The 16,063-nt window shown below is 33.7% G+C and overlaps 1 protein-coding gene across 1 annotated transcript in view; it reads right to left on the bottom strand.

Annotated features, from left to right (window-relative positions):
• LOC149564798 (putative serine/threonine protein kinase IRE4) overlaps nucleotides 1-16,063 on the bottom strand; it is a 282,390-nt gene that overhangs the window by 36,304 nt on the left and 230,023 nt on the right. Inside the window, exons 13-14 of the mRNA XM_089818380.1 lie at nucleotides 10,488-10,539; nucleotides 10,274-10,330 (exon numbers count right to left, since the gene is read on the bottom strand). Coding sequence (XP_089674506.1) covers nucleotides 10,274-10,330; nucleotides 10,488-10,539 — 109 coding nt within the window. The remainder of the gene's footprint in view (nucleotides 1-10,273; nucleotides 10,331-10,487; nucleotides 10,540-16,063) is intronic.

Below are 16,063 nucleotides of genomic sequence, written 5' to 3'. Positions count from 1 at the left end.
GCACCAACCTCTAATCTTGAATTGTGAGCACCAACTCACAAGAAGCACCAACTCCCACTTCTAAAAGTAGGCACCAACTCCTATGTAAAACTTTGTTGTTCACTTCTCCAATCCATTATGAGGGATGATATGAATCTGCTATATAAGTCTGATTATTATCTTCTCATAAACTATCCACACCTTTCCAAGTAATATTCTCATTGTCTTGTCATAACTTTGCAATTGATCTTCAAAACATTTCCTTATGTCTGATTTATATTTCAAGCGTTAAGCTCCCATATACACCTTGCATATAATTTCCCCAAATTTAGCATGTAAAACAAATTGAGTTGATGTGAACTCACATCACACCACTACATTCAAGGCTTGATTTCTTTTTTCTATTTATATCTTATTTACCCTTACATGTAAGGGTCATGTCCATTAATAGAGCTTATTCATATCTCTCGGTTAGGATTTTATTTTGATATTATATAGGTTATGATTACTGATAACATATCTTAATTAAAAAATGACTTATTGGTCTCATCTTTAATCTATGAACATAGACTTTTTTATTTCACCATTAATTTTTAACATTTTGACCATCGATTTTAATTTGGTAATAGATATTGTAGACATTTACATTCTATTATTATTGATAATCTCAAAAAAATTATTTTCTATAAAGAACCTCAACTGTTTCTACCCTCAATTCTAGTGGTTTGACATTTCGTCAGACACTTATCATGCAAGCTCTGATACGACTATAATGAGTCATGCTAGCTACCTCTAGAACAATGCTAGACTATTAATTTTCTTTCTGAAAGTTTTGTAATTTTTTTGTTCTTTTTGAATATATATGTTTTTTGTTCTTTCAAAATAGATAAATATATAATCTTGAATGAAGACATTGATCACAATGTTCACAAACTACAATTTACAATTGAACAATAATCAGTATTGACAAGGTTCACACTTCATTGCAATAAATTAATTATTGAGAGAACTTGGTTCATATAGGAGATTCAATTTGGGAACTGGAAATGATTTGCAGCAATTAATTTTGATTCCAGCTGTAGACACCACTCCTTGATAATTAATCACCACCTCAAGATAGACCACGTCCTCCTAATAGTAAAGAATTCAAATGCAATGCATGAAACGCTGCTACAACAGATGACAATATGAAACCAGTAAATGGTAAATGCTGCCAGCAAGCCAAACACAGCACATAAACAGAACCCAGATCCAAGGAAAGAAATTGCAGCTCGCTGTGACTGTATAGCTTTTCAAAGCAACACAAAAACTCAACGTATGCTTGCAGAGAGTTTCCCACACTAATAAAAACCTTTCCACTTGCAACAGATCAGTATATAATATGGTATATAGCAATACCATTCAATCCTTTGATAAATCTCGGACCAATAATCAACAGATAGAGCACAATTCACCTAGTGTTTCACAGATTCAAACTGGTGGAATAGTGAAGAATTTAAAATTCTCCAACAATGTTGATAACTTGATACCCTTGTTTCAAACCTTTCTCCGAACAAGTTATCAAATAAGCAATAAAATAATGAATTCCTTCTCATGGAGTGTTTTTTATAACATTTAAAATCTAAAACTTCACCATTACACAAAATGCCATGTAGCTTCTTAGATACACCTTTCACTTAAAAGCCCAATGTTTTATACTTATGCACATATTTGAGTAATATAATTTCTTAACTCCCTTTGGTCAAAAAATGACCTTTTCAACAATATTATGATATTCTGACATACCGGGTCATTGTTTCCTATACCCAAGATTTAAAACTCCTCAACTTGGTACCAACAAGCAATGACAGTAAGGTGGCCACTAGAAATACCAACAAAAATAACAGCCTAAAAATGACAGCACGTGAGTGGCCCTGATGAATGAACTTGATGGGGTACCTTACTAATAATAGATGCTCCTTCCAAGATTCTTGGAGCCCAAACCAGAAGCCAAAAATAAGAATTGAGCATCACTCAACACCTCTAACTCATTTGAAGTCATTAGAACCATCCATTCACTTACTATAAATAGTACGTCCCACCAAACGGAGCCATAACCCTCAACAGGGTCCTCTAATCACTAGTATTGGCCTACAAGGACCCAGTAATAGGATAAATCCATCCACTATCATGGTCATGCCAAAAAGGGAACATTAAATTTTTCCTTATCCCTAGATTGGATCCATCTTCATGAAGTCATCAATAGACAGAGGACCAACGTCATGACATCAATAAATATTGTTTCATTACATTTCAATGTTAAATTCATTATAAAACATCAAAGACCCACACTTAGAAGATACTCTAATCAACATTTATTTTCTTGATTTTTTTGTTTTATGGATACAAAAGCTTTTCTTTGCTCTTCTTTTTACTATCTCCGTTTAGAATCTTTGCCTTAGTAAATATAATCGCTACCTCTATCACTGTTCAATAATATCACACTATTAAATATTCTTTATTCTTCCAATCACAGTCCCATTTCTTAATCTGAAATCATTGTTATTAGGTTGTACACAGAAGAAACTGGAAACCACATACAACCTCTATCAATGTTATAGCGTGTTCTGGAATATCTTTCAATTGCAATACAAAAATCATATCTTTTGTAAGCTAAGTTACTAGTTTGGGTTCGGTTCCAAGTTCGACGTTCGAGAGCCAGTTTGCAAGTTTGTCGAAATTTTGGAAAGGGTTTGGGTTCGTTAGTACAAAAACATGTATAATTATAATAGTTAAATATATTCATATTTATGAAGCGCAAGTTAAAATTAGAATGTAGCATAGTAGCATAAACACATTTAAACAACAAAAACACCATAAACTTGTAATCATAGTGATCATACCATCATATAGTTCAACATCAAAGATTCAAAAATTAAAAAATAAATCATAGCATCAAGTTCAAGTATCATTGTTCAACTAATGGAATAAAAATCTATTAATATTCTAAGTTCTTCAATCTTCATCTTCTTACTCTTCTTCTCTGGTAGTTGAGCTAAGGCCAATGGGATTAGCAACATACACAATAATGGTACTGGCATCAAAGTCATCAAAATCATCCATTGTAAGGAGAGCAGTGGAAGCATTCAAGTCCGCAATCTATGCACCTATATCTCACTTCTTTGTCTTCCCTTGTTTGTATTCTTTACTCTTGTGCAAAAGAAGGCACAAATTGTAATGCACAAATACCAGGTTCTCTACTTTTTTTAATTCCAACCTATTGCGCTTCACCGATTGGATGAAAGAATAGGTACTCCAATTTCATTTTGATGCAAAATAACTAGCAACCTATGAAGATAACACACGGTAAACAATTAAAAGAGAATTAATTCAATCTTAGAAAAAATTTAAAATTACTTTCCAATCATGATTCTTTTGAAGGTAAAGTGAGCTAATTTTTTTAACATAAAACTTACTTGTGATATAGCTTTGATTGCAAGGCGCTGCAATGTTTGGAATCTTTGGCCATGGAGGTAACACCAACTATGAGTATCCTTCCTGAACCGATGGCAAAGAGCATCGTTACTTAGACCTCTAGCATTCAAAAACTCTATGAACTCATCCATGATTACATCTCTCATATCATCATCAGGAAATAGTCTTCTAAATGCTACCTAGTACTTGTCAGACACTTCTATATCTCTATGGTGGCAACCTCCCTAGTAGACTACAACATTGAGAGCTGGAGTATTTGGGTCTCAAGGGACAAGCAAGCAAATGTAGTGGAGTGGTCATTTTGTTCCATCTTTCAACAACAATTGCTTGCAATTGTTTGGAGAAGGTCTCTTGCAGATCTTGCTCCTTGTCATTTACAATTTGTTTGATCTTCTCAAGCATGAAGTCTATGCCATAATAGATCTCTCCAAGGCAAGGTCTATCCATGTCAGTGTGCCTAAGCATGCTCATAATGGACTCAATGATCTTAAAGAAGTATTCCACATGTTCCCATCATGAGTCAACCAACACCCTATCCTTTCTTTTGTTTTGTCTATCACTATTCTTTTGCTTCCATGCACCTCAATTGTGGCTGATTACCATACTTTGAATTGCCTCTTTCACTTGCACAAGTCATCTCAAGACGATTATATGTGTTGCAAAACAGATCTCAACAACCCATGACATAAATTAGAGCAAACAAAAATAACTATTCGATACATATTTTAGAAAAGGATATACATTGCACAAGAAAAATATGAAAAATCAGAAATTGTCAAATAATAATAATGAAATTACTAACATGAGTTCAAGTTCATTTACCTCTAGTAGCTCCAATTTTGAGTAGTTTATGAAAAGAGATTGAGTCATGTGGTGGTTTGTGGCAAACATTTGGATGTCCTTAGCCTCTTCATACACTGTTTTGATCCACTCAATTTGGTTCCCAATCTTTTGTAGCATAAGATTGAGTGAATGGACCACACAAGTTTTCCAAAAGATATGTTGATATCGCCCTTCAACCAACAAACCAAGAACTCTACAATTCTTTGTATTGTTCGTTATGACTTGGACAACGTTTATGACATCCACTTGTTCAATGGCCTCAATTAGGATATTAGTAATAAATGGCCCATCTTTTACTTGGCCCTCACAATCCATTGCTTTCAGAAACATTGCCCCTTTGGGGGACACCGCAAGGACATTGATCATGGGATAGTTCCTAGAATCATTCCACTTATTTGAAACAATTATCACCCCTATTTCAATCCATAAGTGCTTTATGGGTTTCAACTGATCTTCAATTTGCTGGACCTCTTGATCTAACAAGGTGGTGTGTACTTTTTGAAACTCAGGGCCACAATACCCTCTTGGAGCTTCATTGGCACCCCTCAACATGTCCTTCCAAAATGGAGAAAAAACAACATTAAAGGACAGCCCATTTGCATACAAGCATCTTCCCACCTTAATGTCAGCAATTTCCTGACTCTTATTTTGAAAAACAATTTTTAGGAGTCTGTTTCTTTTGTGTGTAAAGAGGTACAAATTCAGTCCTAGTGTTCCTTGAGGTACTAAAAAAGGGGTGGCTTTGTACCATAACATCTGGGGTGTATTCCCTTTGCTCTTTTCTTACTTTTATTGCTACTAAGTTCAGTTGCCGTAAGTCCTTCTCTCTCTTCTATTGCCTCACGCTCCTCAATATATTTTAATACGATTTCATTTGGTATAGAGGCACCTTTTTTGCCTTGGCATTTCTTGACTCCTCTTCTAGTGTATCTACGCAAATTACATACCGCACGATAATAAGAACTATTTCTTTCTACGACACAACCCTAACATCTCCAACTAAATTCACCACCTCCTTGAAGGGGTTTAATAATAGCTACATACTTCCATAGATAAGAATCAAAGTGAGGTTCTATTCTTTGTTCAGCATTGCCTACTGATGAAGAGGTAGATGTCATTTTGGTTCCTTTTCCTATGGCAAGAAATTAGATTCATGTTCATTTTATGATTTATATGCAAGAAAATGAAAATTTCTAAAAAAAATCGAAAGATCTTATGAAGAATGAAAGAGATTTAAAAAAAACTAGAATAAACAAAAAGCAAGTAGAACAAGAACTTACTTTTTCCAGCTACTGAAAGCTTGCAAATATGTAGGAATGAGGCACAAACACTCGAAGAACACCCAAAAATCAATCTTCAAACTCCTTGCACAACCAGATTCTTGCTCAACCACTTATGTGCTCTTCTTTGTTTGGAAACATAAAATGACAATGAGACACCACCAAAAGCAATTCATAACAACATTTTAGGGTTGGGGATGCCAAACAAGTATTAGATTTTGCAATCAATCATGTTTTCAGCCGTCCATGGGGCCCAACAAACATCGGATTCAAACTTGGTTTGAATTTCCCAGCTTGGTTCACTTGGGTTTGAACTAGTTTCAAACCCCATTGTACCTGTAGGTTAAAACTAAAAACCTCCCCGAACCAAAGTTCGAACCGGACCTGAAAATCTACAGGTCTTAGAGGGGGAGGGTATCATGGTAACTTATCTTGTAAGCATATCAAGTGCTTGAAAATCTTCACCCTTAAACACCTATTTTTGGCCATGTCGTATTCCCTTCGCCATACTAATCTTGTGTATTTAATGTAATAGGAGAGGCATGAGTTTTATATTTATATTTTGCGGAGAGATATGTTATTCCTTGTGGAGATCAACCGAGCATTCTCAATTGGATATAATGCATTTATACTTACCCTTGCACTTTCTATGAACATGTTAACCAATAGTTTCTCATCATATTCAATATAATCAGTGACAAGCATCAACTTTTGAACGTGACCTCAACGACAATTTTCCTATTAGGCATATCCCCACATCCATATTTGCATACCTACACAAAGACAACATGAAACCATCACCATTCATAGTTGAAAACTTGGGGTCGAGCCTAGTACATACCATGTGAAACTACATGGTCAGGCCTTGGACGTACCATGCCAAACTCCAACAAATAGAAAATATAATTTTCAGATTTTAATTTATTTTTTAGATCCATAATACAAGCCCAATAATCTCGAAATAAATATATCCACAAGACTTTAATATTTGGAATAAAATATTCTTATTTTACCTCAGCTTCACAAATTTAGTAGAATTGTGCTTTTGTTAATGAAACATCACAGATAGGTAGGAGAACCATCTCTATTACCACTTAAATATTCCCCTATGATATTTTTTTCCAGATTTTTTAAAACAAATAATCCACAGAAATTTAACAACAATTTGCATGCTACTAATTTCAATTAATCTAACAAATTATACTGAAAATAAAAAACATCAAACTGGAATAGATATTTAAAATGAAATATGAATATTGCCTATAGATCTTCAACAGAGAAACAACCAAATATCCAATCGTAGTGTTAGAGCTTACAGACAGATTAGACAATTGGAAATATATATTTGAAGCACAAAGTGGGATACTTGAAATATCTCCAACAAACAATGGGTTTCCATCCAATGCCTCCAAGATCCAGGGCTTTTGTCCTCAAACTTGCTGAAAGCGAAAGCTTCCCAAAATTCTCCAAGAGAAGAAAATCAAATAGAAACCATGAATAATCAGAATGATCCTCTCAATGTTCTTTCAAAGCACACACTTGTGACTCTATGTTTCCCATTTGCTTGCCACTTCATGTTTCTTTCTCTTGTCTCTTTATTTTCCCATTTTAACTTAAAATAACTTTGTCAACTACAAAAGTCATTTTAATACTTTATTAAATAATTAAACTAAGTTGTCATTTAATTTGATATACTTTGACAACTAAAAATTTAATTATATAAATGGCCTTTAATTTCGCCAAAAAGGGACATTACAATATCGTATCGTAATGTCCCTGATTTTAATTAAGTGAATTAAGCTAATTAATTAAGTGGTCCAAATTTTTTAATTAAATAATAAGGACTTCTTTAATTAATTAATTAAAGTACTATTAAGTAAAGGGGCTTAATTAATAGAATAATCAATTATGATGGCCTATTATAACCGTTGAGATACTTTATGTGTTAGTCTGTTGTAACCTTCTAGAGGCTTCTTGGAGCCCTTTATAAGGGGATGGTTGGGTATTGTAAATCATCATAGAATGAATTTGAACTCTTGTTCGTATTGCCAGAGGCTGGAGATTGAAGGTGCTTTGGTTGTGTGGAGTTTCAAAGGCCGACGATCCTCCTAAGTCTGTACTAATAGTTTACGTGGGAGTCATTCCTCACCCTACTCTATCATTGGAAATATCATCTCAGCTATATCCACTTACACAAATTTAAAAAAATCTACTTCAGAGACAAATTCAAAGATTATCTTAAAAATAAAGATAAATGTTTTGTTAAAGATCTATTGAAAAACTATATGATATTATTGTTTGTCAGATTTGTGTGCACACTTTTTAATTGTCGGCTATGAAACATTAAAATAACACTGAAAATCAAAATGGAAGACTATGACAACATTGTCAAAGGTGCTAAGTGCTAGAGGGTCTCAAAGGTTGAGTGATGAAGATGGACAAGTACTGAAAGGTGCCAAGTGCTAGGTGCCAAAGGGTGCCAAAAGCCGAAGGGTGTAGATTGACAAAGGGTGGTGAAAACTGAAGGGTATAGAGTATTGAGTGTTGAAGGTTGAGTGCCAATAGGTGCCAAATATAATGTGGTGAAGGGTGCCAAAGGTTGAGTGTTGAAGGGTGCCAAAGGTTGAGTGTCGAAGGATGTTGAGTACCAAAGGGCCTTGAAGGGCATTGAGTGTCAAAGGGTACAAAAGGATGTCAAAGGGTGTCGAAGGGTGCCAAGTGTCAAAGGTTATTGAAAGGTGAGTGTCAAAGAGTGTTGAATGTTGAATGTCTAGTGTTAAGTGTCACTGAAAGTCGAGCACCAAAGGCCAAGTGCAATGTCAAATGCTGAGTATAGAGTTCCGAGTGTCAAGTGTCGAATGTGATGTGTTGTACAAGTATATTGTTAAGTTTTGATAGTGTCTTTTCATATGTGCATGTAAGTAGAGTTTCAAAGACGTGTTATACAGCTGTGACCGTAAAGCATAGAATGGGTTGTCATTACATTTCAATGCCAAATTGTGATTGGTATATTACACCCTCCAAGTTGCTTCATGCACCTTGTGGTCTTTGACTTAGCATTTTTCCATTTTTCCATTGCAAATCCTTTGTCTTGAGGTATCCATGATGGTGGGTCAAGGAGAGTTTTCTGAAATTCTTGTTTAGGCCTTATTCCCACCATCCATTGACATCCACCTTTTGTTGTTTAACTCCTCCAAGTTAATGTTCGTCCATGTTATCTTTACTTACAATTCTATTTATTTTTTTGGTGCAGGATTTTCCTATTTGAACGAGGTGTCAATGTGATGTTGTTGCTTAAAACATCCATTTCCATATTATCAAACTCATCCTAGGCTTGTTCTTTCTTAATTTGACTTCTGACTTTCTTGTCTTTGTGCATTCCATTGAAACAAAGATGACCCCCTTGCTCATTCCTAGTTCCATGAATGCTTCTTAACTTCTCCTGAATGTGGAAATGATGAAACCTTCACCAAGCCTTAGCTTTGATGACTCTATGAAGTTTTTGCATCTTAGTTTCTCTCTACCTTATAAAGAAACCTCTGCATCTCCATCAATATCTCTTGATACTCAACAATTTCCAATTGACTATGATGGTTCATATTCCCAAATTGCTTCATCTTGGACATTCTTTTCCATTTTGAGACTTCTTATCCTAAACATTCTCTATCCATTCCCATCCTAGGAAAACTCAGGGATGGTATTGACTTCTTTGCAAGGGATAGAAGGTAGATTGTAGAGCTAGGACTAAATACAAACCCAAGCTATCCTAAAGACTCGACAAGAAGATAGGGGAATCCTTGTCTATGCTGGGATGCGTGTGCAAGGCACAACATATTAGAGTTAAGCATGAGCAATACGTATCTTATTGTATTGTGAACAAATGAGAACACGTGTTATTTTTGTTGGATTTTTCTTCAAAGGGTTTCCCATGGTATAGTCAAGTTATAACTTGAGTGATCATTATTTTATTTCTATTCCATTTAATATTTTGTTAGCATTAGTTCTCCTGCATATGGTCATTAGCATTATTTATCATCAATAGATTGCCTTTTACTCTTTCTTGTAACAAGTTGTTCTCGACTCAAAATCAAGTAACTTGCTTGTATGTCATAGTTTTTACTGACCATAATGATACCAATAAAATTTCCCTTACACTGCCATGGATAAGTAAAATCAATATTTCATTGATTTTTTCTACTCATGTATAGTCATCAAAACCTTTCAAGTGATCAAGTGCACCTTCAAATTCTACATGCATAAGTTGGATCCTTCCTATTTTCTATCACATATTCATCTAGCTCTATACTAAAGTAGCTGCATGCATTGTGTTACCTGTTGCATGATTTCTATCCTTCAAAGCATTAATTAAATAAAAAATTATAATTGTCCTTGTTGGACCAGTAGTCTATCCTATATCTGCATTTTCACATAAGTTATCAGAATTTATTGGTTGACACTTCATTTTTTTCCAATGGAAAACATAAAAGAGAAAATGGATGCTAATTGAAGATATTAGCATCACTATTCTCAGATACTTAGGAATTTATTCAATACATTTTAAAGGTATTTAAGACTATAGTTCTTTTTGAATGATGAAACCCTGGAAGTAAAATTTGGAAAAAACATAGACATGCACACATTGAAAATTAGTGGGTCAAATAAGCCACAAGAACAAAGCATTTCATCCTTATCATTACCTTTTGCATTGCTAATGTGTCCCAGTTAATATTGTAAAAAAATGGATGAGCTTTCACCTGCAGATAAACATCAACACATTTCACTAATAACAGACACAGAAATTAAAATATGCAGTACTTTTCACTTGCGTTGACAAGAAGGTTCATATTTTACTAAGAAGCCTACACATATAATGAGATTCAAATTTGTAGCAAGAAAAAGGTCAGTCCATACTTCTGTTGCTCCCTTTGCACCCAGCCGATGATTTGGATCCAAGGTAAGAAGCCTGTACATAAAATAAAATAAAAAAGTAAAGGAGAGCTATTTCCTGAGATAGGGTCTACTGAAAGCTCAACATTAATGCATAAACACATTTGAATCGAAAGCTGTCAAAATTCTGAGTGACTCACAGCTGTGGAGAGAGAATAATAACAGACATTAATGGCATATCATGTCAAGTTTCAACCATGATAGCATTACATGTCTCTCTGGTTTGACTAGGTTAAGATTCAAGTTGCTAGTCCAGAAAATCACAAAGAGAAAAAGAATGAAATGTTGTACATGTCCATAATTGCTGATGAGAGCATATAGAAATCCACAAACTCTGAGCACAATTTCAAATGACAATAAATAACATTAATATTTATTATTTAGATATCTTAGTATATCATGAAAGACACAAGATGGAGGACATGTAAAGCACACGAGCATTACAACATCAAATTTTAAAGACTTGATATGCATTGAAGAAAAGCTTCTGAAAATGAGTTGGAACATTAAATGTTGCGATCATGTTTTACAGTCAAATACACCATAAAAGTTACACATGCAAATAGAATTTTGAATATACCTTAATATTAATAATTAATTAAGAGACACCAAAAAATCACAACGCTTAAATGAGGAAATTTGGTTCCTACATGCTCTTCAAGCTAAGATTATATAAGGTGATATCAGCCTAGACATCATTCACATTTCAAATTCATCATGTCATCATGAAACCTCAATATAACATTACCATATGAATTATTTGGATAAGAATCTTAATTTTAATTTTCAATATAAGCTTGGTATCTCTCTCCCAAATGACCAAAAAACTAAAACTGAATTTATGTACGATTAATTTCTTAGAAAGCCGGTGGTTACCATATCAATATCATCAAATTTCAAATAGTAATTATAAATGCACTCAAAGGAAGTCATTAATAACCATTGCGGATGCACAAGAGGGGCTTGGTAAAGACCATGTCCTAGTATTAGAATATAACAAAGTCTATATTACTACTTAATAATTAAGTAGTTAGTTGTAAGTCATTAATAAGATTGGTGTAGCTCTTTAATGAGTTGGTTGTAATACACAAGTTAATGTAATTGGACGAGTATATTCCCTAAACCACAGAAAGGGATTAAAAATTAAAATGAACCCTTCCACTTATCAAAGTTGAGTTTTGATCAAGTTTCAAAAGAAATACTGGATTATGGTATCTAATTGTCAAATAAGAGATGATAAAGGGAAGTCTGACTAGGAATGCATAAAAAGAAATCAAGTAGGGTACAAATAACAAGGATGGAGCCCAAGCTTTGACACTGAATTGCAAATTGACAATCCTTATGACATCAACAAAGTTGACATCAAGGAAGACTTTGGGTGATTATCAACACTATCAAAAATAGTAAATTTGTAAATTGAATAATTAAAGATTGTGATATCACTACTAGGACTCAATAGTGTAGTTTTCAAGTAAAAATCATTCACCAATGTTTCATGAGTAATGGTTCATAAGAAAACATCTCACATGAGAACCAATCTTGGTGATTGTAATCAGAAAATAGCTAGTGACACTACAAAGCAACAGGAAATCTGAGCCTTAAGATGGCAAGAGATACATTTATAACAGCGAATTTATGAAGAAAGAAGCAATCTTACATTTGATGAAACAAAATAAATCTGACTGTTAAAACAGCAACCACAATGGAAGGACAAATCATATTATTGTAGAAGCGGCATCTAAGAACAATGTTCAGAAGAAAGCAATAAATTCAGTAATGACAAATATGCAATAGTTGGCACGTAATATGACGGTTTGAGTGATTTACTGATAGAAGATTTCAATCATAACAAAACTATGAAGAACAAGTTGTCTGGCCAATAAATAGTAAAGATATTTTGAACAAAAATACTATTAATGCGGCACTGGAATTGTAAATAAATGACAGCAACTCATGTAATATAAAGAATACAGTTTTGATGCAATGGAGAATAAATTGAAATGTCTGATTTGTTTAAGAATATAGTAAATAAAGTCTAATTTGTTTATTTTAACGAAGATGATTCTTTAGGAGGAAAGTGGAAAAAGAAACGTACCTAAAAAATAACGATGATTGTTGTCTTGTATTTTGTCACCACAAATTGTAGGTAACTATACGAAACTTTTTCAAGTTTGTTTTGCATTTCTCTAAGATAATTCATTATTTAATTGGCTAACATTGTTCAATCAATCAACCCCAATTGGTATAATGAATCCTTTTACTGAACGTTTTCGTCAAGTCCTTTTTCGTTTTTCATTTTTTAAAGCCTATGCTTGTTTTTTGAAGCCTTCAACGCTTTTTTAACTCATTTATTTAGTGTGTTTTCTTTTGGTCTTTTGGTTTTGTTCAATCCATTTTTTTCGGTTTTCCGTTTGATTCGGTATATCTTAGGGTTTATCGGGCTTGGCAGCCAAAGATATGACCATTTAACTGCTCCAAAGGTGGACTCTCCAGATGCAATTGCATAATTTCAAATATCATGTTATATTTTACTGTTGACATTCACTTTCTGAAAAATATAACATAAATTCACTTTGCACGTTATGTTTTTAAGTTACTTTATCACTTAATGACCATAGAACACTTTATGTTACATTTTTAAGTTGAGTTGTTTTTTAATTTTTCACTAAGTGACTTTATTAAACTATATAGTTCGATTTATTTTTGAGTTACTTTATGTTTTATTTCAAAACATCTACGTTTTATGTTATATTTTTAAGTTGAGTTGCTTTTTAATTTTTCACTAAGTGACTTTATTAAACTATATAATTTGATTTATTTTTGAGTTACTTTATGCTTTATTTCAAAACATCTACGTTAAATATTACTTTTTGAATGATCACACATGATATATTAATTATATAGTGTAAATGCTATTTTTGACCCAATTAAGTGGTATTTTCTCAAAAAATCAATTAAGCGAGTGCTTAATTGATCACTTAAGTTATGTAAATATATGTTGTGCCCACTTATAAACCTTACCCTCATATAGGCCTTTTATATGTGGAAGCATGGAGAAGCAATGTCATATGTGCGACTACCTCTTGATAATTTGCTTTTTACTACACCACGCACCTCCACTCTGCATTCTTGACAAAGGTCTTTTTGATGCCTCTACTGCTGCTCCAGATACTGCTGCTCCAGATACTGCCCCACTGTTTTTGTGTTAAATTTTCTTTGCATACTAATTTTGCCAAATGTGTCATCTCTTCTATGGACATTTTAGGAGATTTACCTACTAGTTGCACTTTGTTAGGTTGATATAATTTATGAAATGGGCTGACACAACAATATCTGGTGTGAGTCAAAATCTTGCAATATCAATGTTCAATTTTTTGAAGAACTTGCAAAACTTGAAAAGAGTTGTATGCAAACCAACAGCCATATTATAATTCGAAAATATAAGAATATATACAATGGTGGAACATCAAAATTCACCACAGCTGTGAATTCGAAATGTATATGTGGCTATAATAAAACAACAATATTTATCTAAAACTATTTAAAAACTAGGTATTTATTTACCCCAACTTGTTAGGGTCATAACTTTTAACCTAGAGCTCGAAATTTGAAACTGTCTACCCCGTTGGAAAGAACTAAAAATCTACTTTCAATCCCTAAAAAAATGAGTCTTAGACTGCCTAGCTTTAAGGACCAATAAAAGTCTCAACTTCAAATTTTGAGCAAAAGACCTCTAGAAAATGTCATTTACTAGGACCTAGAAAAAACTTTTAAAAATATGAATTATTTTATTTTATTTTTTTTCAGTTTGATGTCCTTGGACACTCTTGATCATTCCTTCTCCCTTAAGAGGCGATGGCCTCCATTGCATCAACCTTCGGTAGTAGATGAGGGAATTGTGCTCCAATATGTTCCTTGGTTAATCACTTGCCTTGATGAGAGAACTAACCAGCTTGAACCACTCAATATAGAGGAATTTTCTGATTTCTCAAAGCTTTTCGCATGACTTCAATGACATGATCACACTATAGTGTAGTAGTAGTGGATGGATTCAAGTCTATAGCATGAATATGTTCAATAGGTTGAGAGATTGCCAATAATGGAGGAAAATAAGGTTGCAACAATTCCACAAAAAAAGTGAATGTAACCCCAAAAATAGTGGCAAATCAAGTTCAAAGGCATTTTCGCCAACTTGTTTCTTAACGGTATATGGGCCATAACAAATAGGACAAAGCTTTCTATTAGTTCCTTGAAGGCGCTCCTTCTATAGATGTAGCCATATCTTGTCACCAACCTAGAAATGATGGGGAGTTCTATGCTGATAATGTTTATCCTTATACTTCTTATTGCTCTGCTCTAAAATATCATGAACTTGCTGTTGTAATTGTTTGATCTTTTCAATAATTTTTTTCCTTTACCTGCCTCCTTTTCAGTATTTAGTGGACTACGAGATTGCAAGATAGGTAGTGCTAGATCTATAGGTGTCAATGGTTGATATCCTAGACAAACCTCAAATGGACTGTACTTTGTAGTATTATGGAGTGCATGGTTGTAGCTATGTTGCACATAAGGAAAGCTCTCATCCCATGTATAAGAGTGTTTGGAGTGATACATTCGAAGGATATGTATAATCATTGATTTTACTACCTTTGTTTGGCGAGCTGTTGAAGGATAGAATGTTGTAGACTCTGTCAACTTTGTGTCCATTCTAGCCCATAGTGAAGACCAAAAATTATTGATGAACCTACTATCCCTATAAAAAATAATGCTTTTCAACAACACAAAATGAACCCAAACATGTTGAAAAAATAGCTTCATGTTTTCCTTCGCTGAAATCATTTTTTTACAAGCCACCATGATAGCCATCTTAGAAAAGCTATATACCACCAAATATATACAATCATTTCCCCTTCTGCTAGTTAGAAGTCCAAACATAAAATCCATTGAAACAAAATGCCATGGTTTATTAGGGATAGGTAATGGTAGATAGAGACCCAATTTACTATTTGAAGGCTTTCCAATTGCACATGCTATACAAGATTTTATATATAAAATGATATGTTGTTTCATTTATGGCCAAAAGAAATAGTTTTGCAGAATTGTAGTAGTCTTACCAATACCAAAATGTCTTGCCACCCAGCTATAGTGTGCTTCCCATATCATTTTCTTCCTTTCTTCACCAAGGACACATGTGACCAATATGACAAAGTAACCCATCATATATATAAAAATCAGGAACATGCTTCCCTTCTGAAACTTTAATGTAAATGTCACAAAAAGCAGGATCATTACCATATAGTTGAGCCCATGTTTTTGTTTGATGGCCAGAAGAATCCAACAACATTGTCAAACCTATGATTACATGCCTACTCAAATAGTTTGCTACTTTATTACTAATTCCCTTTTTATGACAAATGTTGAGGTGAAATTTTTGTAAATAAGCTGACCACCTTTGATGCCTATCATTCTACAACTTCCCTTGTGTTTGCAAGAATTGAAGAGGTTTATGATATGTATGTATCACAGTTTCCTTTCCCAAG

The sequence above is a fragment of the Cupressus sempervirens genome, chromosome 3 (genome assembly GCF_028749045.1).
Source record: "Cupressus sempervirens isolate cs-2001-9-10 chromosome 3, ASM2874904v1, whole genome shotgun sequence".
Taxonomy (NCBI): Eukaryota; Viridiplantae; Streptophyta; class Pinopsida; order Cupressales; family Cupressaceae; genus Cupressus; species Cupressus sempervirens.
Note: the sequence above shows the minus strand (reverse complement) of the source record. Positions and strands in the feature narration are given on the sequence as shown.